The following is a 27,530-nucleotide window of genomic DNA, read 5'->3' as shown; positions in this document are numbered from 1 at the left end:
TAACGCAGTGTCCTTTCTGATGTTTAACTGTATCCAGCAATATTTATTTAACTATGTGTTAAAAGATAATTTTCAGAAAGAAGTAAAATGTGGCTCCCAAATATGAAAAATGAGCATTTGTTTAGGATTGTATTCTATTCATTAAACAGTGAGGAAACTGGACAGATGCTGTAACCAGTTCCAAGGAAAGGTCAGAAACGCACAAATCTGTGGAGTAAAGGAATTGAGTTTCAGGTGGAGGCAGAACTGGTTCCGGTAGAGGGGAGAGGCGAGCAGGGCAGAATCCGCTTGCCTATCAGTGGTAAAATCGCAAAGCAGCTCCGAGACAATGAGGGGCTGGACGCAGATAACCCAGCGGAAGTGCAGTAGACAAAGCACTTTCTACGGAAGCTCGTTTTTTTTCCTACAGTTTCTCTGCTTTTGATGGAAAGTAATCTCAAAGAAAGGTGTTTTTTCCCTGGGCATCAGACAGGTAATGTGTGGATGTCGTAACAAGGCTTGAGGGAGGCACAGCTCACACGTCTGCATGAAAACCCAATCATCAGGCGGATAAACCACAAAAGGATCAGAAAGCTTGTTCCTGATCTCACAAAATGGAGGTGGTTTGTAGATGGCTTGGTTATTTCCATAGGTGCAGCGAGAGTGCTAATTCACCATCTCTGCATTCTTAAGTTTGCTTTCTTAGAAGTTTCCATAAAGAATTTCAGATTGACTTTTAAAAGCCTCTTTAAAAAATAATTTTAGGGCAGGCGCGGTGGCTCACGCCTGTAATCCCAACACTTTGGGAGGCCTAGGTGGGTGGACCACGAGGTCAGGAGATCGAGACCAGCCTGGCCAACATGGCAAAACCTCGTCTCTACTAAAAATACAAAAATTAGCCAGCCATGGTGGCAGGTGCCTGCAGTCCCAGCTACTCAGGAGGCTGAGGCAGGGGAATCGCTTGAACCAGGGCGGCAGAGGTTGCAGTGAGCCGAGATCATGCCATTGCACTCCAGCCTGGTAACAAGAGCAAGACTCTGTCTCACAAAAAAAAAAAAAACATACATACATACATATATATATTACATATATATATATATATATATATATATATATATATATAAAAAAGCCGGGCGTGGCAGCACGTGCCTGTCATCCGAGCTACTCAAGAGGCTGAGGCAGGAGAATAGCTTGAACCTGGGAGGCGGAGGTTGCAGTGAGCAGAGATCACACCACTGTACTCCAGCCTGGGTGACAGATCGAGACTCCATCTCAAAAAAAAGAATAAATAAATAAATAATAATAAATAATAATTCAAAATAAAATAAATAAAAGCCTCTTGCTTGCTGTCCTGAGGCTAGAAAACCAAGGCAAGAACCCGCCAGATTTCACCTGCCCTATAAATTTGAGCAAATTCCTTTCTTAAGGTTTCCAAACTAGCCCACGTTCCTGGGCCTGCCAGGCAATGGCCTCCAGATGCACCTACCATCCTGCAAGCCAGGCGCTGTGCCGGGTTCTCCTTGGAGGGCTTCGTGGATGTGGGCTCTGTAACATCGCTGTGGTTCCTTACAAGTGGCGGGTGGTGACTGACTAAATAGGCGTCTTCTGAGATTTGGCCTTCCATGCAGGGCATTGGTTACACAAGAAGTATTTCCAATTCCAGTCCTGGTAAAAAACAAAGATTCTCATTGAAACTATGCAAATAACTATATTACTTTGAAAGTAAGAGTACTCAACAAGTTTCTGAATTCTAGAGGACTCAGGCTGGGAGAATAATGTATCACTGGCCGGGCATGGTGGCTCACACCTGTAATCCTGACACTTTGGGAGGCTGAGGCCGATGGATCACCTGAGGTCAGGAGTTTGAGACCAGCCTGACCAGCATGGTGAAACTCCATCTCTACTAAAAATACAAAAATTGACCGGGCGCGGCGGCTCACGCCTGTAATCCCAGCACCTTGGGAGGCCGAGGCAGGCAGATCACAAGGTCAGGAGATTGAGACCATCATGGCTAACATGGTGAAACCCCGTCTCTACTAAAAATACAAAAAAATTAGCTGGGCATGGTGGCGGGCGTCTGTAGTCCCAGCTACTCGGGAGGCTGATGCAGGAGAATGGCGTGAACTGGGGAGGCGGAGCTTGCAGTGAGCCGAGATTGCACTGCTGTACTCCAGCCTGGGCAACAGAGCAAGACTCTGTCTCAAAACAAACAAAAAAAAACAAAAAAAAAAAACAAGATATCACTTACAAATGTTCTGTTTTGATTCACAAAAGCAGAGACTACAAAATTTGTGTGGACTGTACATAGCTTCAGAGGAAAGAGGAAGAGTTCTCTATATATCCAGAAAGTAGAAGGTTAAAAAGACATCAGCCATATTCTTAACAAAAGCTGTCATCCTCCACCATCAGTTCATCCCCTCCTGTGAAGTCCGTTCTTGTTCCACTCCATCTTGGTTCTTGGTCTCAACAATCCGTCTGCTTCTCTACTAGAGACTCAGTCCTGGGATGGTCTCAATGTCATCTAAATGCCGCCATCAGAAGCCTGTGCCCATAGTGCCTGTCCAGTCCTTTTCCCAGGCACTGAGACAGTCCCTGTTCAAGATGAAGCACTCTAAGCTTTCTGAGCTTTCTGGGGAGCATCAGAGTAACACAAAAACCGTGGATGGGGCTGGGCGCAGTGGCTCATGCCTGTAATCCCAGCACTTTGGGAGGATGAGGCAGGTGGATCACCTGGGGTCAGGAGTTCCAGCCCAGCCTGGTCAACATGGCAAAGTACGGTCTCTACTAAAAATAAAAAAATTAGCTGGGTGTGGTGGCGGGCACCTGTAATCCCAGCTACTCGGGAGGCTGAGGCACGAGAATTGCTTGAACCCAGGAGGTGGAGGTTGCAGCGAGCCGTGGAGGTTGCAGTGAGCCGAGATCGCACCACTGCACTCCAGCCTGGGTCAGGAGTCTTCTTTGAGACTTCGTCTCAAAAAATAAAAATAAAAAAACTGTGGATGACAAAAGACTGCACATGGCCATGGTGAATTTACCGCTGCCACTTTTCAAAGTGAAAGGTCTGTTCATAGCAAGAATAATGCAACTGAGAAGTAACATTTGCTTGTCCTATAGACATCTGGAAACAGAGTCCAAAAAAGAGTTCTAGACGAAGTTAATCCAAGATGTTGACGCTGTTTTCAAAGATGCCAGAAACAGAACATCTGATTTCTAAAACTGGATGAGCATGATTTTTACAGAGGAAATTATTTACAGATAATTGTGAAGCTGACTATTCCATGACTATACCAAGAATATCCAGTGGAGAGGCAAAAAGTGTGGGTCAGGCAGTGGCCGTCTGCCTAGTAACACAGCCCCAGAGTGAGTGACGGTCGCCCTGCTACAAACTCCGGGCAACAGAGATGCACAGCTCACGTTAAAGTAAGGTGACACCTAAGTTAACGTAACGGCAGTGACGGGGTTTATGCCTGCTAGCTCTGGACTGCTGCCGGCTGACAGCATCTAGCAAATGGCTTCGGGACTCTAATGAAGAGAAGCGCCGTGGGCAGCTGAGACGTCTCCGTGCAGCACAGCGCACAATTCCTCAGTGCCTCAGACGAACGAGTTACCCGACACACACAGCCTGGGGCAGGCCACGCATCTCTTCCAACTCGGCAGGTCTTCCCATGGCACTCATCAATCCTAACACATCAAAGAAACCTAATCATTTCCTTAACATCTTTTTTCTTTTTACTTTTTTTTTTTTTTGGATAGAGACCTCTGTCATGCAGGCTGGAGGGCAGTGGTGTGATCACAGCTCACTGCAGCCTTGACCTCCTTGGCTCAAGAGATCCTCCTGTCTCGGCCGGGCGCGGTAGCTCACGCCTGTAGCTCCCAGCACTTTGGGAGGCCGAGGCAGGTGGATCACGAGGTCAGGAGATCAAGACCATCCTGGCCAACACGGTGAAACCCTGTCTCTACTAAAAATACAAAAAATTAGCCGGGCGTGGTGGCAGGCGCCTGTAGTCCCAGCTACTCGGGAGGCTGAGGCAGGAGAATGGTGTGAACCCGGGAGGCGGAGCTTGCAGTGAGCCGAGATCGTGCCACTGCACTCCAGCCTGGGTGACAGAGCGAGACTCCATCTCAAAAAAAAAAAAAAAGATCCTCCTGCCTCAGCCTCCCAAGTAGCTGGGACCACAGGTGCATGCCACCACATCCCACCTTGTACTTAATTATTTCAAATACCTCTCTTTTTATAAGAAAAAATTTTTGTGATTTTCCAGGGAACTTCTGAGACATCTCATAGATCATTTTAAATATAAAAGGTCTCCTGGGGCTGGGCACAGTGGCTCACACCTGTAATCCCAGCACTTCAGGAGGCCAAGGCGGGTGGATCATTTGAGGCTTGCAGGAGTTCAAGACCAGCCTGGCCAACACGGTGAAACCCCTTGACTACTAAAAATACAAAAATTAGCCGGGCATGGTGGCAGGTGCCTGTAATCCCAGCTACTGAAGAGGCTGAGGCGGGAGAATTGCTTGAACCTGGGAAGTGGAGGTTGCAGTGAGCCAAGATCACACCACTGCACTCCAGCCTGGATGACAGAGCAAGACTCTGTCTCAAAAAAAAAAAAAAAAAAAAATAGTACACCAAGGAAACAAGCCCATCAAAATTGGGCTAACTTTGCTAAGATTTTAACACATTTCATAGCTTTTTTAAAAACTAGCTTTCTTTCAACCAAGTAAGGATTGGGAAAACAAAAAAACAAGACCTAGCTTTCAGCTGGGTGCAGTGGCGCGTGCCTGTAATCCCAGCTCTTTGGGAGGCCAAGGGAGGAGGATCACTTGAGGCCAAGGGAGTTTGAGACTAACCTGGGCAGAATAGTGACACCCTGTCTCTACTGAAAAACAAAAAACTTAGCCGGGTGTGGTCCCAGCTACTTGGGAGGCTGAGGTGGGAGGATCGCTTGAGCCCAGGAGGTGGAGGCTGCAGTGAGCCGTGATTGCACCACTGTACTCCAGCCTGGGTGACAGAGCAAGACCCTGTCTCAAAAAAACAAACTAGCTTTCTTTTTTTTTTTTTAACTTTGGTAATATACATATAAAATGTACCATTGAAAGCTCATAAAGTATACAAAGTATACAGTTCAGTGCATTAAGCACATTAAGAATGTTGTGCGAGCATCATCATTTGTTCCAGAATTCCTTTCACCTCAGAGGAAACCCCACACCCATTCGCAGTCGTTTCCTGTCCCCCGCCCAGCACCCACTTTCTGCCTCCACGCCTTTGCCTGTTCTGGACATTTCACTTCAGCAGGATCCTACAGGATGTGTCCCTTTGTGCCTGGCTTCTTTCCCTCTGTCTCATGTTTCAGGGTCCCTCGTGCTGGGGCGTCCGCACTTCATTCCTTTCCATGGGAAGAGCTCCTTGGTAGGGGACAGGCCACTGTAGGCATTTGTCCATCAGTTTGATGGACATTTGGATGGTTTCCGCCTTTGGGCTATTGTGAATAATGTTGCTGTGAACATTCAGCTCTCTTGGATGCCTCCCTAGAAGTGGCCTTGCTGGGTCATGTGGTGATTCTGTCTCTAACCTGGTAAGGAGCCACCAGACTGCCTCCCGTACCCACCAGCTGTGCACGAAGGTTCTGATTTCTCCACATCTGCGCCAGCACTTGCTATTTTCTGTCCGGTTTTTTTTAAATTAAGAATACTTTTATTGCATATCTTTAAAAACTTTATTTTTTTTATTTAAAAAAATTTCTTTTAAAAATAGAGGTGGGATCTCGTTGTGTTGCCCAGGCCAGTATCCAACGCCTGGCGTCAAGGATCCCCCCACCTGGCCTCCCAGTGTGCTGGGGTTACAGGTGTGAGCCACCGCACCCGGCTGTTTTCTATCCTGTTGATCCCCGCCAGCCTAGCGGGTGTGAGGGGGGATCCCACAGTGGGCTTGATTTTACATTCTCCTGGTGACCAATGGTGTTGAGTGTCTTCAGGAGCTTTTTGCCCCCACGTGCATCTCCTGCCTTTATGGCTTTTAAATTCAGGTGTTTATAAACCAAGGGAAACATGTTCATTTCCAAGCGTTATCTTTGGGTTCTTTTATTGCCTGGAAGAAACTGATGCTTTACTTGAGGGCCCATCTCGGGATGTCCACAGGGCAGAGCTAATCCTGCGATGCTCCTCAAATGTTGATCATAAGCAATATGTTCATCATGGCTAACTTCAAGTTAATTGATAAAAAAGCTTTAAAAATTTTCTGTTTTGACCAGGCACATGGCTCACACCCGTAATCCCAGCACTCTGGGAGGCCAAGGCAGGCAGATCACCTGAGGTCGGGAATTCGAGACCAGCCTGACCAACATGGAGAAACCCTGTCTCTACTAAATACAAAATTAGCCAGGCGTGGTGGCGCATGCCTGTAATCCCAGCTACTTGGGAGGCTGAGGCAGGAGAATCGCTTGAACCCCGGAGGCGGAGGTTGTGGGGGCGTCGAGATTGTGCCACTGCACTCCAGCCTAGGGGACAAGAGCGAAACTCCGTCTCAAAAAAAAAAGTCTTTCAATTTCCAATATGTGAAATGTCAACAGTTATAAACACCCTCCAAAAACCTTGTTGGAATCCTCAGTGAGTTTAACGAAACTGATTTGTAATCCTGGGAAATGTTATTTCAGTAATTATGTCTTCTGATGTGTCTGCTTAGAGAAGGAGCAGATCTTTACCTAACGTAACATGAATGGAATTGATGAAAGGATCTTGTTTGACGTGGGGTCATTTCTAAGTAAGCTAGCATGCCGAAGCTTTGAGTAGAACCATCATTTTCAAATTGTTATACTTAAGCTTTTGCTTCTTTTTGTTTGTTTGTTTGCTTTTTGAGATGGAGTCGGCCGGGCGCAGTGGCTCACGCTTGTAATCCCAGCACTTTGGGAGGCTGAGGCAGGCAGATCACTAGGTCAGGAGATCGAGACCACAGTGAAACCCCGTCTCTACTAAAAATACAAAAAATTAGCCAGGCGTGGTGGCGGGCACCTGTAGTCCCAGCTACTCGGGGAGAATGGCGTGAACCCGGGAGGTGGAGCTTGCAGTGAGCCGAGATCGTGCCACTGCACTCCAGCCTGGGTGACAGAGCGAGACTCCATCTCAAAGAAAAAAAAAAAGAAAAAGAGATGGAGTCACCCAGGATGGAGTGCAGTGGCACGATCTCGGCTCGCTGCAACCTCTGACTCCCGGGTTCAAGCAATTCTTCTGCCTCAGCCTCCCGAGTAGCTGGGATTACAGGTACCTACGACCACGCCCAGCTAATTTTTGTATTTTTAGTAGAGATGGGGTTTCACCATGTTGGCCAGGCTGATCTCGAACTCCTGGCCTCAAGTGAGCAACCTGCCTCAGCCTCCCAAAGTGCCGGGATTACAGACGTGAGCCTCCACACCTGGCAAGTTTTTGCTTCTTATTTGTGCCTGCCACAGAAATGGCATCTCTGTGCTTCTGTTAGCAAAGGTGCTTGCTGCCCCCGCTGTGAGGACAGCAAGGGCTGTGTGTGGCGGGGGCGTGGCATTGTGTGTGCAAGAGCTCTACTGAAATGCTGTGTGTCACAGTTCACCGTTGTCCGCCCCTCCCCAAGTTCTCGATGTAATGGAAGTTACTTTGGTTTCGAAAAGGAACATGCTGTTCTTTCTGAGTGTCTGCACTCAGCACAAGAGGAATCCAGAAGTGATGCACAGAGAACAAACTCTGTCCCCATCCCATTCCCAGGGTGGCTGTTGCACCACACCCTCCCTCCTGCCCCCGAGGCCCGGAAGCCAGGCGAGGAGCCCAGGAGGCCTTTGGATCGCAGCCCACCTTTGGGACAGGTGCAGCCCCATTTTACAGCTCAGGTAACACCCCTTCACCTAAGACATGCATTTTTAAAAATATTTCCCTAATTGTGTTGTTTTCATTACAGAAACTTCAGATTACAATAAACAATATAAAAAGCCTCCAATTTTCAGGATCCAGATATAGTTATCAGTAACATTTCAATGTGTTTTCTGCTGGGTTTTTGTTTTGTTTTGGTTTGGTTTTGGTTTTTATTTGTTTGTTTTTTGAGACAGAGTCTTGCTCTGTTGCCCAGGCTGGAGTGCAGTGGTGCAGTCTCGGCTCACTGCAACCTCCCCCTCCCGGGTTCAAGCAATTCTCCTGGCTCAGCCTTCTGAGTTGCTGGGATTACAGGCGTGCGCCAACACGCCTGACTAATTTTTGTATTTTTAGTAGAGATGGGGTTTTACCATGTTGGCCAGGCTGGTTTCAAACTCCTGACCTCAGGTGATCCACCCACCTCTGCCTTCCAAAGTGCTAGGATTACAGGCATGAACCACCGCGCCCAGCCCCTGTTTTTTTTATTTTTTAATTACAAATTGTATCATGTATATGTTTTACTGTAGCTTTACATATCTGGGTACTATTTTTTTAATCTTTACCAGTACGATAAGTGAAAAAAAACCCAAAAACTTCTTTTTTTTTTTTTTTCTTTGAGACAGGGCCTGGCTCTGTCACCCAGGCTGGAGTGCAGTGGTGCAATCACAGCTCACTGCAGCCTCGACTTCCTAGGCTCAAGTGATCCTCCCACCTCAGCCTCCCAAGTAGCTGGGACCACAGGTGTGCACCACCATCCCTAATGGCTAATTTTTGTATTTTTTGTATAAATGGAGTTTTGCCATGTTGCCCAGGCTGGTCTTGAACTCCTGGACTCAAGCAATCTGCCCACCACGGCCTCTCAAAGTACTGGGATTATGGGCATGAGTCAGTGCACCCAGCCACAACTTGTATCTTTAAAAAGATAGCAAGATGGCCGGGTGCGGTGGCTCACGCCTATAATCCCAGCACTTTGGGAGGCCGAGGCGGGTGGATCATGAGGTCAAGAGTTTGAGACCAGCCTGACCAACATGGTGAAACCCCGTCTCTACTAAAAATACAAAAATTAGCCGGGCATGGTGGCACTCGCCTGTAATCCCAGCTACTGGGGAGGCTGAGGCAGGAGAATCGCTTGAACCCAGGAGGCAGAGGCGGCAGTGAGCCGAGATGGCACCACTGCACTCCAGCCTGGGCGACAGAGCAAGACTCCGTCTCGGGAAAAAAAAAAAAAAAAAAAGCAAGACTGTCTCTACAGAAAGATAAAAATAAAAATAAATTACCCATGTGTGGTGGTGCACACCTTATAACCCCAGACTCAGGAGGTTGAGGTGAGAGAACTGCTTGAGCCCAGGAGTTCAAGACCAGCCAGAGCAACACAGTGAGACCCCGTCTCTACCAAAAAACAAAGAAAGAAAGAAATGTCTTATATCCTTAGTGGCATTAAATGCTTTTAATCTATTTATTGGCCATTTATAGTTCTTCTTCTGTGGGTGATTTATGTGTGTTCCATGCTAATTTTCTGTAACCTCAGAGCCAGTCCAGAATTCCCGCTGCATCTGGCTCTTGTGTTTTCATCCTTTAGCCCAGAACACTCCCTCCGCCTTTCTGTGTCTTTTTGAAAAATTAGGCAGTGTTTTGTAGACTGTGGATCTGTCTGATGTTGCAGCCTTGAGAAATTCAGCTTCTGCATTGATTTTGGGGTTTTCTACACAGTTCCAGTGAGTTGTCTGTTCCTGAAATGGTACTATACTGCTTTAAATACTGTGGCTTTGTGACATATTTCAATATCGCTTAGAGCAAGCTTGACCTTGTTTCTGTTCCTTTACAAAATTCTCTTGGCTATCCTTTCTTATTTATTCTTTTTTTTTTTTTTTGAGACAGAGTCTGGCTCTGTCACCCAAGGCTGGAGTGCAGTGGCGTAATTTGGGCTCACTGCAACCTCTGCCTCCCGGGTTCACGCCATTCTCCTGCCTCAGCCTCCCAAGTAGCTAGGATTACAGGCGCCCGCCACCATGCCTGGCCTTAATTTTTGTATTTTTTGTAGAGATAGGGTTTCGCCATGTTGCCCAGGCTGGCCTTGAATTCCTGAACTCAAGTGATCCTCCTGCCTCAGCCTCCCAAAGTGCTGGGATTACAGGCATAAGAAATAACTCTTAAAACTGAGAAAAGAAAACTCTATGGAGCCAAGACCCTTTGTGTTTCCTTTTTTATTTCTTTTTAAAATTTATTTATTTATATTTGAGACAGGGTCTTGCTCTGTCGCCCAGGCTAGAGTGCAGTGGCACAGTCTCAGCTTATTGCAACCTCTGTCTCCCAGGCTCAAGTGATCTTTCCACCTCAGCCTCCCAAGTAGCTGGGACTACAGGCATGCACCACCACGCCTGGCTAATTTTTGTTTGTTTGTTTGTTTTTTAATAGAGACAGGGTTTCACCATGTCACTCAGGCTGGTCTCAAACTCCTGGACTGAAGCAATTTGCCCACCTCTGCCTCCCAAATGCTGGGATTACAGGCGTGAGCCACCAGGTCCGGCATGTATTTATTTTATTCATTATGAGATGGAGTCTCACTGTGTTGCCCAGGCTGGAGTGCAGTGGTGTGGTCTTGACTCACTGCAACCTCTGCCTCCCAGGTTCAAGCAATTCTCCTGCTTCAGCCTTCTGAGCAGCTGGGATTACAGGCACACACCACCACACACAGTTAATTTTTGTATTTTTGGTAGAGACAACGTTTTGCCATGTTGCCCAGGCTGGTCTCGAACTCCTGACCTCAAGTGATCCACCTGTCTCAGCCTCCGAAAGTGCTGGGATTACAGGCATGAGCAAACACACCTGGCCTAAATTTATTTTTCTTTTAAAAAAAATGTGGCCAATGTTTGGGCCCAGTGGCTCATGCCTGTAATCCCAGCACTTTGGGAGGCTGAGACGGGTGGATCACCTGAGGTCAGGAGTTCGAGACCAGCCTGGGTAACACGGCAAAACCTCGTCTCTACCAAAAATATAAAAAATTAGCCGGGCATGGTGGCAGGTGCCTGTAATCCCAGCTACTCGGGAGGCTAAGCCAGGAGAATCACTTGAACCCGGGAGGCAGAGGTTGCAGTCAGCTGAGATAGTGCCATTGCGCTCCAGCCTGGGTGACAGAGTGAGACTCCGTCCCCCACCCCCACCCCCCCCAAAAAAAGGGGCTGGGCGTGGTGGCTCACACCAGTGATCCCAGCACTTTGGGATGCTGAGGCGGGCAGATCACCTGAGGTCAGGAGTTCGAGACCAGCCTGGCTAACATGGCGAAATCCCATCTCTACTAAAAATACAAAAATTAGCCAGTTGCGGTGGCAGGCACCTGTAATCCCAGCTACTCGGGAGACTGAGGCAGGAGAATCGCTTGAACCCAGGAGGTGGAGGTTGCAGTGAGCCGAGATTGTACCACTGCACTCCAGCCTGGGTGATAGAGCAAGACTCCATCTCAAAAAAAAAAAAAAGAAAAATGTTTTGTCCAGGTGTGGTGGCTCACGCCTGTAATCCCAGCAGTTTTTGGGGCCAAGGCAAGCAGATTACTTGAGGTCAGGAGTTCGAGACCAGCCTGGCCAATCTGGCAAAACTCCATCTCTACTAAAAAATACAAAACTTACTTGGGCATGGGGGCGGGCACCTGTAATCCCAGCTACTCGGAAGGCTGAGGCAGGAGAATCGCTTGAACCCAGGAGGCGGAGGTTGCAGCGAGCTGAGATCATGCCACTGCACTCCAGCCTGGGCGACAGAGCGAGACTCTGTCTCAAAAAAAAATGTTTTGAGACAGGGTCTCTGCTCCCCAGGCTGGAGTGCCATGATGACATCACAGCTCACTGCAGCCTGGACCTCCCAGGCTCACATTATCCTCCCACCTCAGCCTCCCTAGTAGCTGGGTCCACAGGTGTGCGCCATCACACCTGTCTAATTTTTAAAATTTTTTTGTACAGATAGGGGGTCTCAATATGTTACCCAGGCTGATCTTGAACTCCTGGAGTCAAGGGATTCTTTCACCTCAGCCCCTGAAAGTGCTAGGATTACAGGTGTGAGCTACTGCGCCCAGCCTAATTTTTTATTTATTTATTTTTTGAGACAGAGTCTCGCTCTGTTGCCCAGGCTGGAGTGCAGTGGTGTGATCCAGGCTCACTGGAACCTAAAACTCTGGGCTCCAGTGATCCTCCTGCCTCAGCCTCCCAAGGAGTTCCTCTTTATTTTTAATAGTAAATGGTGTCATATGAAAAGAAATAAGATACAAATACCTAAAAGAGCTCCTACAGATCAATAAGAAAAAGATAAATCACCCTGTGAAAAACAGGCAAAGGGTCTGATCAGAAGGCAGTGGGGACGAAGCCCGGGGGGCAGCGAGCATCAGGCTGTGCCCGTGATCAGTGGCACCAGGGACCTTACGTCAGACCTCATGCATGTGCATTCCTCGGGTGAACAGGCAAACGTTGGTAAATGTGGGCCGAGTACACTCTGCATCCACAGTTGTGGGCACGCTCATGGTGTGCCTGGGAAGCGGCAGGTCTGGACTGGTTCCACAGCCTCCTTGCAGGCCATCTATTGTCCATGGCTCTGTACAGGTCCCACTGCTTTGAATTTCCCTTTCTGTTTTCCTCCACGTTTCCTTTCCATGTTCTTAGGGTTTGCTCCCTAGTGCCCCCTTTTGGCTTCCTTTCCACAGTCTTCCCTCCAGAAGGAGGGAGACGTCAGGCATGGGGCGGGCAGAGGCACCAGTGATGGGTTCAAGAAGCAGGATCAGGTCAGGCATGGTGGCTCACACCTGTGATCCCAGCATTTTGGGAGGCCAAGGTGGGCGGGTCACCTGAGGTCAGGTGTTCAAGACCAGCCTGGCTAATATGGTGAAACCCTGTCTCTACTAAAAATATAAAAACTAGCCGGGCGTGGTGGTGGGTGCCTGTCATCCCAGCTACTTGGGAGGCTGAGGCAGGAGAATCACTTGAACCCAGGAGGCGGAGGTTGCAATGAGCCGAGATTGCGCCACTGTACTCCAGCCTGGGCGACAGAGCGAGACTCTGTCTCAAAAAAAAAAAAAAAGAAGAAGCGGGATCGGCCAGGTGGTGTCACTGGGAGCCACTCATGCCCATCTTGGGCGGGGGGGGCTCTCACCCCAGGCAGGCCATGCACAGGCTGCCCTGGCCTTACAGAGGAGGCTCCTGGGAATGAATGATTGGGGAAGCCTGCTCCATTCCTCCTGACTGGGAAACAGGTCCCTTCAGTCCGGGCTGTCACCAAATGATGTGAGTCTTTAATATCAGAAATGTGGGAAGGCATTTCTTCCCAATCTTGTGGGAAAACTCACTGACATGCACCATTAGTGACACGTGAATACCAGAGTCCTCTCATTTAAATCCCCATGGCAGGACGCCAAGAGTGCTGAGGATGGGTGTCCTTCCAGACACTTGGGAAAGCACCGGCCCCGCTCAGCACAGGTGGGCAGCAGACTTGACGCCCTGCAAGGCCCGAAGGTGAGAGTGGTGGCACCTGAGCAAGTGCGGCTCTGTGGGGTGTGGCCAGCAGGGAAGCCAGGGCCTGCGTGCTCTGGGCCTCTCGGAGGGGCCTTCGCTCTGCATGCCTGCCTTTGTGCCATCACCAGGGACTGCTTGCAATGGCAGGGTGAGCTGCAGAGCGTTGGCCGGGTGGTCCCACAAGGGTGGTAAGGGTGTTGGGAGGGCCCCGGGACCCCTAAAGCACATGGGGCCCACGCTGGCCCTTCCTTTCTGTGCCCCTCAGGCTATCTGCCCTGCATTTCAGCTCATTCCCCATCAAAACGGGACAGCCTCTGCCCTAGACATGTTTTGTCATTTAAGTGTTGAGACGAGCACTGAGATTCAGGCCCTGCCCACACTCAGCGTTCCCAGCGCTGAGACTCGCTCCGCGGATGCATCCCTGTCTGCAGCTGCCTCTCCTGGGTGATCCTGGGAGCATCTGCCTGGGCCTTTAAGCCAGGCCCACTGTCTCCTTACTGCTCCGAGGGGAGTGGTTGTGGGGGGTCTTGTGGCTTCCTCTGGGTTCAAGACGATGATGTCTTTTCTAGAGACAACACAGCATCCACACGGTGACCTGTAAATCACCTCGGCAGAAAGAAGACAGGTCCCCACAGCCACCCCAGGCTCCCGAGCGCCCTGAGGAGCATGGTCGCCAATCCCACAGCTCCTCCTCCTTTGCCAGTGGTGCCCTCCAGGACACGTGGAGGTTGCTAGACCTGGGATCCAGCCCTTCTGGTCTCACCTCCCAGGGTGACTCAACTCCAGGTAGGAGACTGCCCTCCCCAGGAGCTGCCCACAGCTGACAGCTGGCAGCTGGCGGAGGCCACCCTCTCCGAGGGGCATGTGGAGAGTCAGCACCCTGAGTGCCTCCTGCACCCTGATATCCCTGCATTTTGGTTGAGTAATGGATGGAGTCTCCTTACCTCTCATTTGGCACCTGAGTGTTTCCCGGGTTATGGTGCAAAGCCCTGAAGGGCAGAAACCATGCCATTTCCTAGCGCAGCACTGTACACCCGGGCGCACGCTGACTTAGAATGGAGCACCGTGCACCCGGGCGCACGCTGACTTAGAATGGAACACCGTACACCCGGGCGCACGCTGACTTAGAATGGAACACCGTACACCCGGACACACGATGACTTACAATGCAGCACCGTACACCCGGGCGCACGCTGACTTAGAATGCAGCACCGTACACCCGGGCACACGCTGACTTAGAATGGAGCACTGTACACCCGGGCACACGCTGACTTAGAATGGAGCCCAGGTGAGACGCGCAGGCATTGGCGCACTTTAGACGGCCCTGCTCCTGGGGAAGAGCCAGGCCACCCCATTGATGCTCCCGGGGAAGAGCCAGGCCGACCCCAGTGATGCTCAGCCTCATGGGCCAGACAAGTGTCAGCCGCATCCTCAACCTCGTCCTGCTTTGTGGCACGGACGTTGCCACCCTGAGACTCTTCTCTGCACCTAAGTCATAGGCCTGGTAAACTCAGCAGGTCATAGTGCCAGCTCCTGCTAGTGGTCTCAGGAAGTTTTCAGGAAAGTCTGTTTGAAGGGTGCACCTTGTGGGGACTGCATGGGTCTATGATGTAGCGAGAAGGATGGAGGGAGACAGATGCTGCTTTGAGGCAGCTGGAGTTGCGGGACGTGTGATGTGGTTGGGGTGGGAGCGTGCGTCTGTCCTGTGTGCCTGCATGGAGGGCGTCCCCTTCTTACCTTACAGCTTCCCTGTCTTCCGTCATGAGGATGTGCCTCATTCATTTAATCATTCTCTCCTTCATGAGCATTTTAGGCTATTTCCAGTCCTTCACCATCACAGATACTGTTAGAATAGTAACCTCACAGGCTGCGGTGTGTGTGAAAACACACGTGTAAGCGCCCCAGGGGCTTGCGTAGTCAAGGCTGCCCGCGTGCCACGTGTGGTGGACAGCATCACCTCAGCCTCCACCGCCCACCCAGAGGCTGCTCCCGGCAGCAGTGTCTGAGAGTCATATAGCCACACGCAACTTTTGCCGGTGACAGCGGGATTGGCATCAGCGCCTCTGCTGGGAGGTCGTGCATCTTCGTGTGTGTTTAGGAGCCACTTCCTTTCCGTGTTCTTCAGTTCTCTGCCCATTTGTATATTAGATTGTTGTCTTTCTTACTGATTTGTAGCAGCTCATTATATGTGATAGAAATTAGGCCTTTTCGCTGACAACAATTTAAATGTTTTCTCCCAGTTCTTCATGTTTTTAAATGTTTCTTATGGTGTTTTTTTATGTTCATATTTTTTATTTCTATGTAATTTAATGTCCTTGTTTTTTATCTTGTCTGGTTTTTTTTTTCCTTTGAGTCGGAGTTTTGCTCTTGTTGCTCGGGCTGGAGTGCAGTGCGCGATCTCGGTTCACTGCAAGCTCTGCCTCCCGGGTTCAAGTGATTCTCCTGCCTCAGCCTCCCCGGTAGCTGGAGCTACAGGCACCCGCCACCACTCCAGGCTAATTTTGTATTTTTAGTAGAGACGGGGTTTCACGATGCTGGCCTGGCTGGTCTCGAACTCCTGACCTCAGTTGATCCGCCCACCTCGGCCTCCCAGAGTGCTGGGATTACAGGGGTGAGCCACCACGCCCGGCCAGAACCACTTCTTACTAACCCCCAAAGTGGCAATGGCTCCCAGTTTTCCATCGCACATGCTTCCCATGTATTCGGACTCCCACCTTTGTTATGATACTAAATGTTCCATGTGCGTTTGGAGCTATAACCGGACGGTTTGTTCAGCCGCTCTCAGTCTGTTCACAGGCAGTTCCATCGGGTCAGAATCAGTGCCACTTCCTGGTCCTTTTACATGTCTGGCTGATGTAGGATCTCCTCTTTACCCTTCTCTCTCAGGATTTTCTTAGTTATTTGCATGTATTTGTTTTTTCTTTTTTCTTTCTTTTTAAATTTAGTAGAGGACTGGAGGTGGTGGCTCGTGCCTATAATCTCAGCACTTTGGGAGGCTGAGGCAGGTGGATCAGTTGAGGTCAGGAGTTTAAGACCAGCCTGGCCAACATGGCGAAACCCCATCTCTACTAAAAATACAACAATTCACTGGGCCTGGTGGCGCATGCCTGTAATCCCAGCTACTTGGGAGGCTGAGGCATGAGAATCACTTGAACCCGGGAGGTGGAGGTTGCAGGGAGCTGAGATTGCACCACTGCATTCCAGTCTGGGTGACGGAATGAGACTCTGCCTCAAAAAAAAAAAAAAAAAAAAAAAAAATTTAGTAGAGATGGTGTCTCCCTATGTTGCCCAGGCTGATCTCAAATTCCTGGGCTCAAGCAATCCTCCCGCTTCAGCCGCCCAAAGTGCTGAGATTGCAGGCATGAGTCACCATGCCCGGCCTATTTTTGTATATAATTTTTAGAGTTGGCTTGTCTGAGTCTGGTTCCCCCAGCCCCTCCCCACAAACACTATTGTAAGTGTCCTTAGGATTGACGCAGCTTCCCTTCTGCCTTAGGAAGGAATGGGGTTGTGTGGCTGGCTTCCGTTCCCCGTGTGCTCCAGTGCTGGCATCACGAATGTGGCGCGTCCCACTCTGATGGCTCCCCTCTGTGCTCAGGATTCTCAGGGGCGCCGCCTCCTTGCGTTTTTAATTCACCACAAAACATTTTGTCCAAATTTTCATCAACTCAATGGAAAGTTCTTCTGGAGACGTTCGTGTTCATTCGTTTGCTTGTTTCCTTTCTCCTTTTCTCTTGGAGCACTTTCGTTTCTTGCCTCCCCCCCTCATTTTTTTTTTTTTTTTTTTTTTCTTTTTAGAGACAGTGTCTCATTCTGTCACCCAGGCTGGAGTGCAGCGCTGCAATCTCAGCTCACTGCAGCCTTGACCTCTTGGGCTCAAGTGATTCTCCCACCTCAGCCTCCCAAGTAGCTGGGATCACAGGGACACGCCACCACACTCAGCTAAGATTGTTTTAGTTTTTTGTAGAGACAAGGTGTCGCTGTGTTGCCCAGGCTGGTCTCAAACTCCTGGGCTCAAGCGATCTTCCCACCTTACGTTCTCAAAGTGCTGGGATTACAGGCATGAGCCATTGTACCTGGCCTCATCTTTAAAACAGGTAAATTTTTACTTGACTAGCTATTTGAAAAAGTTTGTATGGAAAATGAAGCCAGAGCCATATTCCAGTCTAGCAGAGTTTTTGTTGTTGATTTTAGCTTTAAGTACAGGTCTTCACCTATCAGGCTTTTAACAGCTGATATAGCTTCTCTTTTCCCTTTCCCCACAGATACTGCACTTTGCAGATAGGGCCTGTTCTGTTCCTGGTTCACTCTCCCTCCTCTCTTCCAGGAATGGAACAAGGTCAGGGAAGCACTTGCTGCCAGCCCATGTTCCTACTCCTGAAACAAGGAATTAGGTCCTACCCTCAGGGCGTGCCCTTGCCTTTGAGAAATGCCCTCTGCTCTTTCTGCAGTCTGTAACGAGGCATCTGTATGTCTTTGACACAGCCCTTGCCGAGTTCCTGCGGCCTTTGGTAGCCCCCACCACCACCACCATTTCTAGCTCTTAGTTTTAATGAAAATGAAGTTTGCATTTTTGCTTTTCATTATCTTTTTTTTTTTTTTTTTTTGCTTTTGGATGATTTACAAGGATAGTGGAGGAGTGCTAGCTTCGTGATGCTTTCTTCAAGTCTGAAATCTGTCTTGTTTTCTGATCAATGCAGCCAAAGAAATGCATATTCCTCCAAGCGCTGCTTTGCTTTAACCATGTCTCATAAATCTCGACATCCTCATGTTTCCCTTGTCTTTCCCTTGTGGGACTTATAACTCAACTCATTTTGCTTTAACTTAAATGGAATTTTTCCTTAAGTTTCTAGATTTGTGGAATTTTATTTTTTTGTCTGTTACTGATTTCTAATATTTTTACATTCTGGTCAGAGAATTAAATTACTATGACGTTAACTCTTCTGAGAGGGAAATATTAGTTCTTAAACTACAATTATCAATTTATCTGTTTTTGTCAATTGTTGCTTTATGTGTTTTGAGGTCCACTGTTAGGTGCATATATGTTTAGGTTTTTTGCCTTCTTGATCTTTTCCTCCCTTTACTAGTATGTAACATCCTTCATAACCCCTCATGTTGTATTTCACCAAAAAACCTATTTTGTCTGACATGAAAATTGCTATAGGCCGGGCACAGTGGCTCACTCCTGTAATTGCAGCATTTGGGGATGCTAAAGTGGGAGGATCGCTTGAACTCAGAGGTTCCACACCAGCCTGGACAATGTAGTGAGACATCATCTCAGAAAAAAAAAAAAAAAAAAAAAGGGCCAGGCAGAGTCGCTCATGCCTGTAATCCCAGCACTTTGGGAGACAGAGGTAGGAGGATCACTTGAGCCCAGGAGTTCGAGGCTGCAGTGAGCTGTGATTACACACTGCATTCCAGCCTGGGTGAGGGAGCAAGACCCTGTCTCTACAAAAAAAAAAAAAAAAAAAAAAAAAAATTATAAGGCGGGAAGGAGTGGTTTAACTGTGCAGTGGAACACTACGGGTAGGTCCAGTTAGGTCAGGACAGAGAGGCAGCCCCTGCTTTTTGCAAGGTGAAGGTCACTGCTGGTCTAAGTGTGGTCTTGCAGGAGTAGCAGAATTGTCGTTCAGTCCTTCCTGGCTTGGGGAGAGGATGGGAGATGGGATGGACAACATATCCAAGAAACTTCGCTCTGAAAATCAGCAGTGAAAAGAGGCCATATTTATGAAGATGTGGAGTCAAGAGGGGAGGCTCACAAGCTGTCATGTAAAGCCTGCCAGTAGGCAGTGGGAAATGGGATGACTCGGGAGAGAAGTCCTGGAGGAGGCAGGGGAAGGGGCTCAGTGCCCGTGTGCAGGGCTGGCCTTTAATAGGACAGAGGCAGAGGTGGGCACCGAAGCCAGAAGGTTGATGGCAGCCAGTGCTGTGCACTTGCCCAGCCTGCAAGCTGACAAGCAAGCCTAGCGGGAGACAGGAGGCTCCTGGGTCAGAGACCAAGGGCTCTGTCCACATAGCAGGCAGCTGGGCAGGCAGTGGCTGCAGGTGCAGTGGGTGTGCATCTCAACTGAGGAACCCAGGCCTGGGGACCGAGTCCTAGAGCAACCACAAGCACCTGCCCTCCAAGTCCTAGAGCGCCACAAGCACCTGCCCTGGGCCTGAGGGAGATGCTTGCTCCGACTTCTGAGCTGCTTGCTGGACAGACACCCTTGAAAAGGGTCTGCAGCAGCGGCCGGGGCAGCCTCCACCGTGCGGGAGTGCACAGGCCCCAGGGAGGCTGTCTGTGGCCCCAGCAGCTGTCCTGGTGGTGGGAAATGGTTCTGGCAGATTCCTTTCATTTCCTCTTACATGCTCAGCATCCAGGCTGAGAGCCCGAGGCCGGCCACAGGCTCTGAAGGAAGAAGGAGCAGTGTAGGAGGCTTGAGAAAGCAGGTTGTAAAATGGTGGGTTGGCGCCTCAGGAAGCAGATCCAGCAGAAAGTGAAGAGGGCCACCAAGCTCTCCGTGAGACCAGGGAGCTGGTGACCACAGGAGTCACCTGGGGCCAAGGCCGTGCTACAGGAAGGAGCGTTCCTGACACAGCGGCACACGTCCACCGAGGCTGAGAGTGTGGGTGGCCTGGGAGGGAAGGCGGGGCTGGTGTGGATCAGTTAAGATGCTTTTCGCTACAAGTCACAGGACAGGATATGAAAGTGACGTGAACCAGAGCTTCCCAGCCTTTATCTCCTCGTGGTAACTGGAAAATGACACGCTTTGCTAAAATAAGGAGAGAACTGAGGGGTCCGTATCCCAAGTGCCCAAAATGGTCTCAGCAGGCGGCATGCACGGCCCTGTGGCAGGATGCGCTGACTGAGGCACAGGAGCTCATCAGAGCCCTCGGTCCCAGGTAAACGGGCCTCAGGTGGCCCCCCTGGGATTCTCTTTTCTCCTAATAGCTCCGCAATGGCTGCAGAGACTCTCACCATCCCCTGAGAAGGCCAAAAGGTGAAGGGCCTCTCTCTCCTGATTCTTTTTCTTTTAATCAGGGAGGGAGAAGCTGCCCAGAGCCCTCAGCAGACCTGCTGTCCATCTCCTGGCTGTGGGGCTCATGTTGCCTCCCTATGACCCGGCTGCAGGAGCCTGTCTTAACAGAGTCTTAGACCCTGAGCCCTGTGAGTGAGTCCATGTCCCTGAGAGCCTGCTGCCTGAGCTGCCAAGAGGCAGGAAAGCTGGGGAAGCACTGGGGGCCTCAGCAGGTGGAGGAGGTGGCCAGACGCAGGCCCTGCCGTGCCCCTGCCTCCCTAGGCTGAGACAGGGTGGCTGCTATTTATTTTTTCTTTATTATTTATTTTAGAAACACGGTCTCACTATGTTGCACAGACTGGGCTAGAACTCCTGTCCTCAAGCAATCCTCCTGTCCCAGCCTCCTGAGTAGCTGGGATTACAGGCGGGAGCCGCCATGCCTGGCAACGGCTGGCATTTCTTAGCAGCGGTGTTGCAATTAAAAAGCAAGCAAGAGGCCGGGCGCAGTGGCTCACGCCTGTAATCCCAGCACTTTGGGAGGCCGAGGTGGGTAGATCACGAGGTCAGTAGATCGAGACCATCCTGGCTAACACGGTGAAACCCTGTCCCTACTAAAAATACAAAAAATTAGCCAGGCGTGGTTGCAGACGCCTGTAGTCCCAGCTACTCGGGAGGCTGAGGCAGGAGAATGCTGTGAACCCGAGAGGCGGAGCTTGCAGTGAGGCGGCATTGCACCACTGCACTCCAGCCTGGGGGACAGAGACTCCATCCCAAAAAAAAAAGCAAGCAAGAAAGATACATTTCAGCATAAGTCCATGGGGCTTTTGATTCACCCTGTGAAGGATTTAGGAAAAGACTAAAGTGGGTAATGCAGTTGAGTTGTTTAATGATCTGCGAAGTGTCTTGATGTTTTCCTTGTGTTTTGAATATTTGAGCATGCTTAACTGAATTATCTGTGTGATATTTTTACTTCACGTAAGAATACTTTCCTTAAAACCTTGGAAACTGCATTGGTGAAGTAAGGGGTACCACTTAAGGGCACCAGGTTTCTGGTTAAGATACGACACTGCGCCCTCCAGTGCACTGACACTAGGACAGAGCGCAGCTCAGGAGTCGCTCACCAGACAAGCAGTCTGAAAGCTCCATTCTAGAAACGGAGAGGGAGTTTTCTCCTCTTTTTTAAACATGTTTCATGCATTGTAGGTAACAGAGTATGCACACTACACAGTCATGATTAGAGTTTAAAGTAATAGTGTTCCCAGGCACAGTGACTCAGCCTGTAAACCCAGCACTTTGGGAGGCTGAGCTGGGCGGATCACTTGAGCCCAGGAGTTCAAGACCAGCCTGAGCAACATCTCTGCAAAAAAAAAAATAATAATAATAATGAAATGATACTGAAATAGTTAACAATTTAGTGGCATCTAAATTAATGACATGAACAACTATTGTAGGACATGGTGTTTAGTCACAACGTCACACAGCTGTGTTGAACAGCCATACTCCTCTTGGACCTGGGATAGGCCCCGAGCCACCCTCCTGCTCATGTCCTCAGCCCTCCTTTGCCAACCTATCCAGACCCAGCAGTCACCCCGTCCCAGGGCACAGCCAACCTCTGAGGCTGGAACAGCTGCCTGGAGTTGGGGCTCCCCCATACACCCTGGATGCAGCTCTTTGGAGGACCCACCTCCAAGCCTAGCCTCCTGCGTTTGGAGGTGGCCTAGCCTCCTCCTCTCTTTGGAGGACCCACCTCCAAGCCTAGCCTCCTGCGTTTTTATGACAGCCTCAGATAGGTCTCCCACACAGACTAGTGGGGCCCAGCACGTCCAACCTCATCTCCCTCCCTTCTTCCCCCAGCCACCTGCACTCCAGCCTGCCTGCACCTGTGGGTGCCCCCCAACCCCTGTGTACCTGTGGGTACCCCACCTGCAGACCCTGCAGCACCTGCAGGCACCCTCCTTGTTTGCCCAGCACCTGCCTCCTCCAAAGGCTACACAAGAGACCTGTCCCCCATCCAGCTTCCTTCCTTCCTGCACCAGCCCCAGGCCATGCCATTTTTCTTCCTAAACTTGATTCCATCCGTCTGCTTCAGAATGTCTCTGAGGGCAGGGGCATGGTCTGCAGGTGGGGTACCCGTTAGGTGCACAGGGGTGGGGGGGCACCCACAGGTGCAGGGGCATGATCCTTGATTCCTGTCCACTTCACGTACAGGGAGATAACTGGGAGGGATGGGAGCATGGGAGGCCCCAAGTCTACAAAACCCAGGAGTCTCAGAAAATGTTAGCCTCAGATAATGCTAGAGAAACCACCAAGCATTATCCAAAAAAATGTGAGGCTTGAAAAAATGACACTTCCTGGATGGAAGCATTAAATATACAAACGCAGCAGTTTTCTCCAAAGTAAAGTAATCTGTAGTGTCATTCTAATCAAAATACAGACATAATTTCTCACCACCCCCGCCCCCACCCCCACCTCCGGCCGCTCAGTGGAGCCTGGTAGATAAGAATGTAGTTGTTCTCCAGGAGCCAAGGAAAGAAAGAACTATTCAACAATTGGCAGGGTGGGAACACAGCTCCCTCTGATCTCCGCTTCCTCTCACGGGGACCACACACTACCAGCCATTCCAGGCCGAGGGAGGGACTCCAAGGCAAACCACTAAAATACGCAGAAGTAGAATGGAGTATTTACAAATGGCCGGAAGAGGGTTAACCTTAGATACGGGTGAAGAAATCACAGATTTCTAAGGTAGTGTTTTTACCCGAAAAATCATCAAACTGGAAAGATATTCTTCAGCAGCACAACAAAAGTCAGCGTACATAAAGAGCACGGCAGACTGAGTGGCACCCAGTGAGGACGGAAGCTCTCCCTAAGGCAGTTCCAGAGAAGCACCCAGGAAGATGTCTGACCTCACCCCAAAGAAGTACCTGCTTCTGAAGCTGACCCCCTGCAGCAGGTCTGCCTCCACCTCCTTAGAGTGCACCTTATGCGTGTGTATCAAGTGCCCAAATGTCCTTTCAGGACCCGGTACAGGGACCAGCCACCCAAGAGTCTGTCCCACATGTGTGGGCAGCTAAGCACCGCAAGTTCCAGAGCACCTCGCTGGGGCAAAGGATGCTCCAAACCCCATCTCCGGATGCGTGGGGCATCCTGCACTAATGAATAACACCACATCAGGTTTCAGTCCTGCACTAATGAATAACGCCACATCGGGTTTCAGTCCTGCACTAATGAATAACACCACATCGGGTTTCAGTGGACTATGTTCCTTCTCCCTCTTCTCTTACTCCCTCCCAGTCCCTACCCACCAGGCCACAACTGCCCAGTCCCCCTGCACCCCTCCAGACTCCCCAGCCACCCTCAGAACAGAAGTGGTTTTTTAAATATATGTGTATATCCTGTTTTCTTTTCAATTGCATGTTGTGTGGGCAGCTTGCTTTTTTATCTATGTCTGCAGTGTTTTTCTATGTCAGTGCACACAGAGCTGACAGATCTTTCTGGTAGTTTTGTGAGCCGCCGGTTCGGCTCACCTCCCTTTGTTTTGGTGTCTGATGTTTGTGGACACTTGGACGGCCTGTCGTTTTTAGCTCTTAAGACAGTGAACCTCCTGTGCGTGTGCCCTGCGTGCTCACAGAGGCTGCTGTTAGATCAGGCTGCTGTTAGATCAGAAGGGAAATAGTTGGGTCAAAGGTAGGGGCAGTTTGAGTTCTGAGTGCTGTTACCCAATTGCCCCCAGGACATTGGCCCCCTGCTCCTGGTTGCAGGCATGAGGCACCTTTCCTCACTCAGTATTGGTGGATTTAGCAAATGGTTTGGGTGTTTGTTTGTTTGTTTGTTTGTTTTTTGGCCAATCTGATAAGTCAAAACTGATACTTCGTTATTGGTTTTAATTTGCCTTTTTTTTTCTAGTCCATTTTATTTTATGTATTTATTTTGAGATGGAGTCTCACTCTGTCGCCCAGGCTGGAGTGTAGTGCCGCAGCCATGGCTCACTAAAGCCTCAACCTCCCAGGCTTCTCAACCTCCCGGGCTCAAGCATTCCTCCTTCCTTAGCATTCCGAGTAGCTGGGACCACAGGCACGTACCACCACACCGGGCTAATTTTTTACATTTTGTAGACAGGATTTTGCCGTGTTGTCCAGGCTGGTCTTGAACTCCTGGGCTCAAACAGTCCTCCCACCTTGGCCTCCCAAAGTGCTGGATTACAGGCATGAGCACCTGGCCTAATTTGCCTGGTTGTTGTTTGAGTCAGGATCTCCCTCTGTCATCCAGTAGAGTGGTGCAATCTCAGCTCACTGCAAACTCCACCTCCTGGGCTCAAGTGATCCTCCCACCTCAGCCCCTGGAGTAGTTGGGATTATGGCGTGCGCCACCATGCCTTGCTAATTTTTTAATTTTTTTGTAGAGATGGGTTTTCCCCATGTTAGCCCAGGCTGGTCTCGAACTCCTGGGCTCAAGTGATCCACCTCGGCCTCCCAAAGTGCTGGGATTACAGGTGTGAACCATCGCACCTGGCCCAATTCGCCATTTTTAAATGATGAGGTTGGTCATTTTTCCTATCAATTGGCCATCTTATATGTGGTTTATGTGTTGTTGCCATTTTTGTCCCTTTCAAAGGGGACTAGGAAAGCTGGCAACAGAAAAATGGGTGTTTGTTGTGACTTCTGAAAGTCAGGGACTCGAAGCGAGACAGGAGCTTTCCGGAGAGGGCCCTGCTGTGGGGGAACCTAGACTGGAGACCAGAGGGAGGGCTGCAAGCCTGGTTTACAGATACATGTAATCGGAATGGTTCTGTGTGTTTTCCTTGAGTATTTGTTGAGTGCCTACTAAGTGCCAGACACCATACCTGGTATTTCACCTGTGCTCAGGTCTTTAGGCTGAGGCTGTACAGCTACTACCATCCCATCATCAAATGCAGAAACTGAGGCCCAACACTACATGGCCACAGAGCCCATAGCTGAGGGTCCCAAGGCCCAGCCCTCGCTCTGCACCCTGGAGTTCTGGAAGGGACTCGTCTGATTAGAGCAGGGGGAGGGCCAAGCATGTCCTGGGGTCAGAGGAGATGATGGGCCGGAGCTTCTGAGGAATTTGGCTGTGCTGTAGGGGTGGGGAAGACTGCATAGGAGAAGTGGGTAGGGCCGCCACGTGGGGCCTCATCGAGATTGGGGCCAGGGCTCAGTGGGCTGCCCCTGGGCTGCTCCCTGGGGGTGGGAGTTGGAGGCGGTCCCTGCCATGCAGCCTGTGGGTGGGTGGAGGTGAGTGATTTTGTTTTCTTCTGGGTGGAGGCCCCCCTCCCTCCCACCCTCACTCCCCACCCCACTCTCCAGCTGCAGAGGATGGTTTAGGAGCAAAAATGGTCACAGCTTTAAAGGGGGTCCCATGTTAATGCTGGCTTTTTTTTTTCTTTAAAAAATTTGTTCTTTTGAAATTTATATTTGTTTCTCCACAAATTTTGAGATGTTTCCTTTAAAAAAAAAAAAAAAAAAAAGGTTGTGGCCAGGCGCGGTGGCCCACGCCTGTAATCCCAGAACTTTGGGAGGCTGAGGCGGGTGGATCATGAGGTCAGGAGTTCAAGACCAGCCTGGCCAAGATGGTGAAACTCCATCTCTACTAAAAATAAAAAAAATTAGCTGGGCACGGTGGCAGGCACCTGTAAACCCACCTACTCCAGAGGCTGAGGCAGGAGAATCGCTTGAACTCGGAGGGTGGAGGTTACAGTGAGTCAAGATCTCGCCACTGCACTCCAGCCTGGGCGACAGAGTGAGACTCCATCTCAAAAAAAAAAAAAGAAAAGGTTGCATAAATTTTTTGTATTTTTGAGACAGTCTCCCTCTGTTGCCCTGGCTGGAGTGCAGTGGTGCGATCTCAGCTCACTGCAGCCTCCACCTCCCAGGTTCAAGTGATTCTCCTGCCTCATCCTCCTGAGTAGCTGGGACCAGAGATGTAAGCCACCATGCCCAGCTAATTTAAAAAAACTTTTTTTGTACAGACAGGGTCTTACTATGTTGCCCAATATGGTCTTGAACTCCTGGGTTCAAGCAATCGTCCCATGTCAGCCTCCCTAAGCGCTGGGGTTAGAGGCGTGAGCCACCATGCCTGGCCCATAAAATGTATCTTAAGGTCGCATAATTCTGTTAACTGGCTGCTAACTTGGTTAATTTTTTTAAACTGTTTATAGAATTAGAGCATTTCTGGGCAGTTTTGTGTGTTGAAGACACCTTGTAGCCAGGCTTTTCTCATCTAAAGATCCAAAGGGAAAGAAGGACAAAAGCCGCCCCCTCTTGCCCCCTCTTGCCCCCTCTTGCCGGACAGCCCGAATGCTGGTGGAGCCTCCGCCGGAGATCACACAGGGCTCCAGTGACTGCGCCCTGCTCGGCCCCAGTGGTTGCTGCAGACTGGGGCTCTTTGCTCAGATGAAGGCCAAGTCCGGTCACAGCCCCAGCTGGTGGAGTCAGGATCTGAATCCAAGCCCTGGATCCAGTCCAGGCCAGAGCCTCCTCTGCAGAGAAGGTACTAGGTGCCCATGCACAGGGTGACTGACAACCTCGTGGAGTGGAGGCAGTGGTGTTCCTGCGGGCAGGCTTGGTCTTCTGAGGCCATGTCAGTGCCACCCCAGGGCCGCCCTCCATGGCAGTGTGGGGCCAACAAGCCTGTCTTCCCATTTTTCTGAGAGAGGCTGGAAATCCTGTTCTTTTTATATATAAAGTGTTTCCTTTTCAAAATATTGGCAACTAAGTAAATCCAAACAAAGTATGGGCCAAATCATGGCACACTCCTGCCCTACAGGTGGCCCTCCAGCTAAGAGTCATGTTTACAATTTTAGAGGTTTGGTGGGCTCCCGTGGGACCACGCCTGGGGATGGAGTGGCTATGGGGGAGTGTGTCTCCACTCCCACACCTCGCCGCTGAGAAGACAGAGCATGGGATTGCAACACCCGAGCTCCAGCCACCCTCCACCTAGTCACTGTGGCCCTGCAGGGGCTGCCAGCCTCTGCATTCAGGAGCCAGTGGGCGCCGAGGACACACTCCCTCCATCCCCTGCCTGGTGTCCTGTGCTTTTGAGCTGAGACTGTTCTGGGCCTTTCCTGAAAGGATGGTGGAACTCCAGAGTGGTATTTCAGTGTGATTGGCCTCTGCAGGACCAGCTGGGCTCCCAAGACATAAAAACATGCCCTGAGCATTTGGCCTCAGCACCAGCT

The 27,530-nt window shown here is 50.1% G+C and overlaps 1 protein-coding gene and 1 non-coding gene across 7 annotated transcripts in view; one reads left to right on the top strand and one right to left on the bottom strand.

Moving 5' to 3' along the window:
• Positions 1 to 27,530, top strand: part of CCDC57 (coiled-coil domain containing 57) — a 115,186-nt gene that overhangs the window by 71,999 nt on the left and 15,657 nt on the right. For 4 of the 6 annotated variants that reach the window (XM_063718347.1, XM_054537423.2, XM_024234549.3 and 1 more), the window contains 3 exons: positions 7,708 to 7,829; positions 13,233 to 13,337; positions 13,907 to 14,123. The exons of 1 other annotated variant lie outside the window; for it this stretch is intronic. In XM_063718347.1, the coding sequence (XP_063574417.1) occupies positions 7,708 to 7,829; positions 13,233 to 13,337; positions 13,907 to 14,123 (444 nt within the window). Of the gene's footprint in view, positions 1 to 7,707; positions 7,830 to 12,983; positions 13,110 to 13,232; positions 13,338 to 13,906; positions 14,124 to 27,530 lie in introns of those variants that run through there. One more of the 6 variants, XR_008515719.2, reaches the window with a different exon arrangement.
• LOC112129817 (small nucleolar RNA U13) lies at positions 463 to 566 on the bottom strand. Its single transcript, XR_002912169.1, has one exon. It is a non-coding gene; the product is annotated as a small nucleolar RNA U13 (small nucleolar RNA).

This window comes from Pongo abelii, chromosome 19 (genome assembly GCF_028885655.2).
Source record: "Pongo abelii isolate AG06213 chromosome 19, NHGRI_mPonAbe1-v2.0_pri, whole genome shotgun sequence".
Lineage (NCBI taxonomy): Eukaryota > Metazoa > Chordata > Mammalia > Primates > Hominidae > Pongo > Pongo abelii.
The sequence above is the reverse complement of the archived record's forward strand: the minus strand, read 5'-3'. Positions and strand labels throughout refer to the sequence as shown.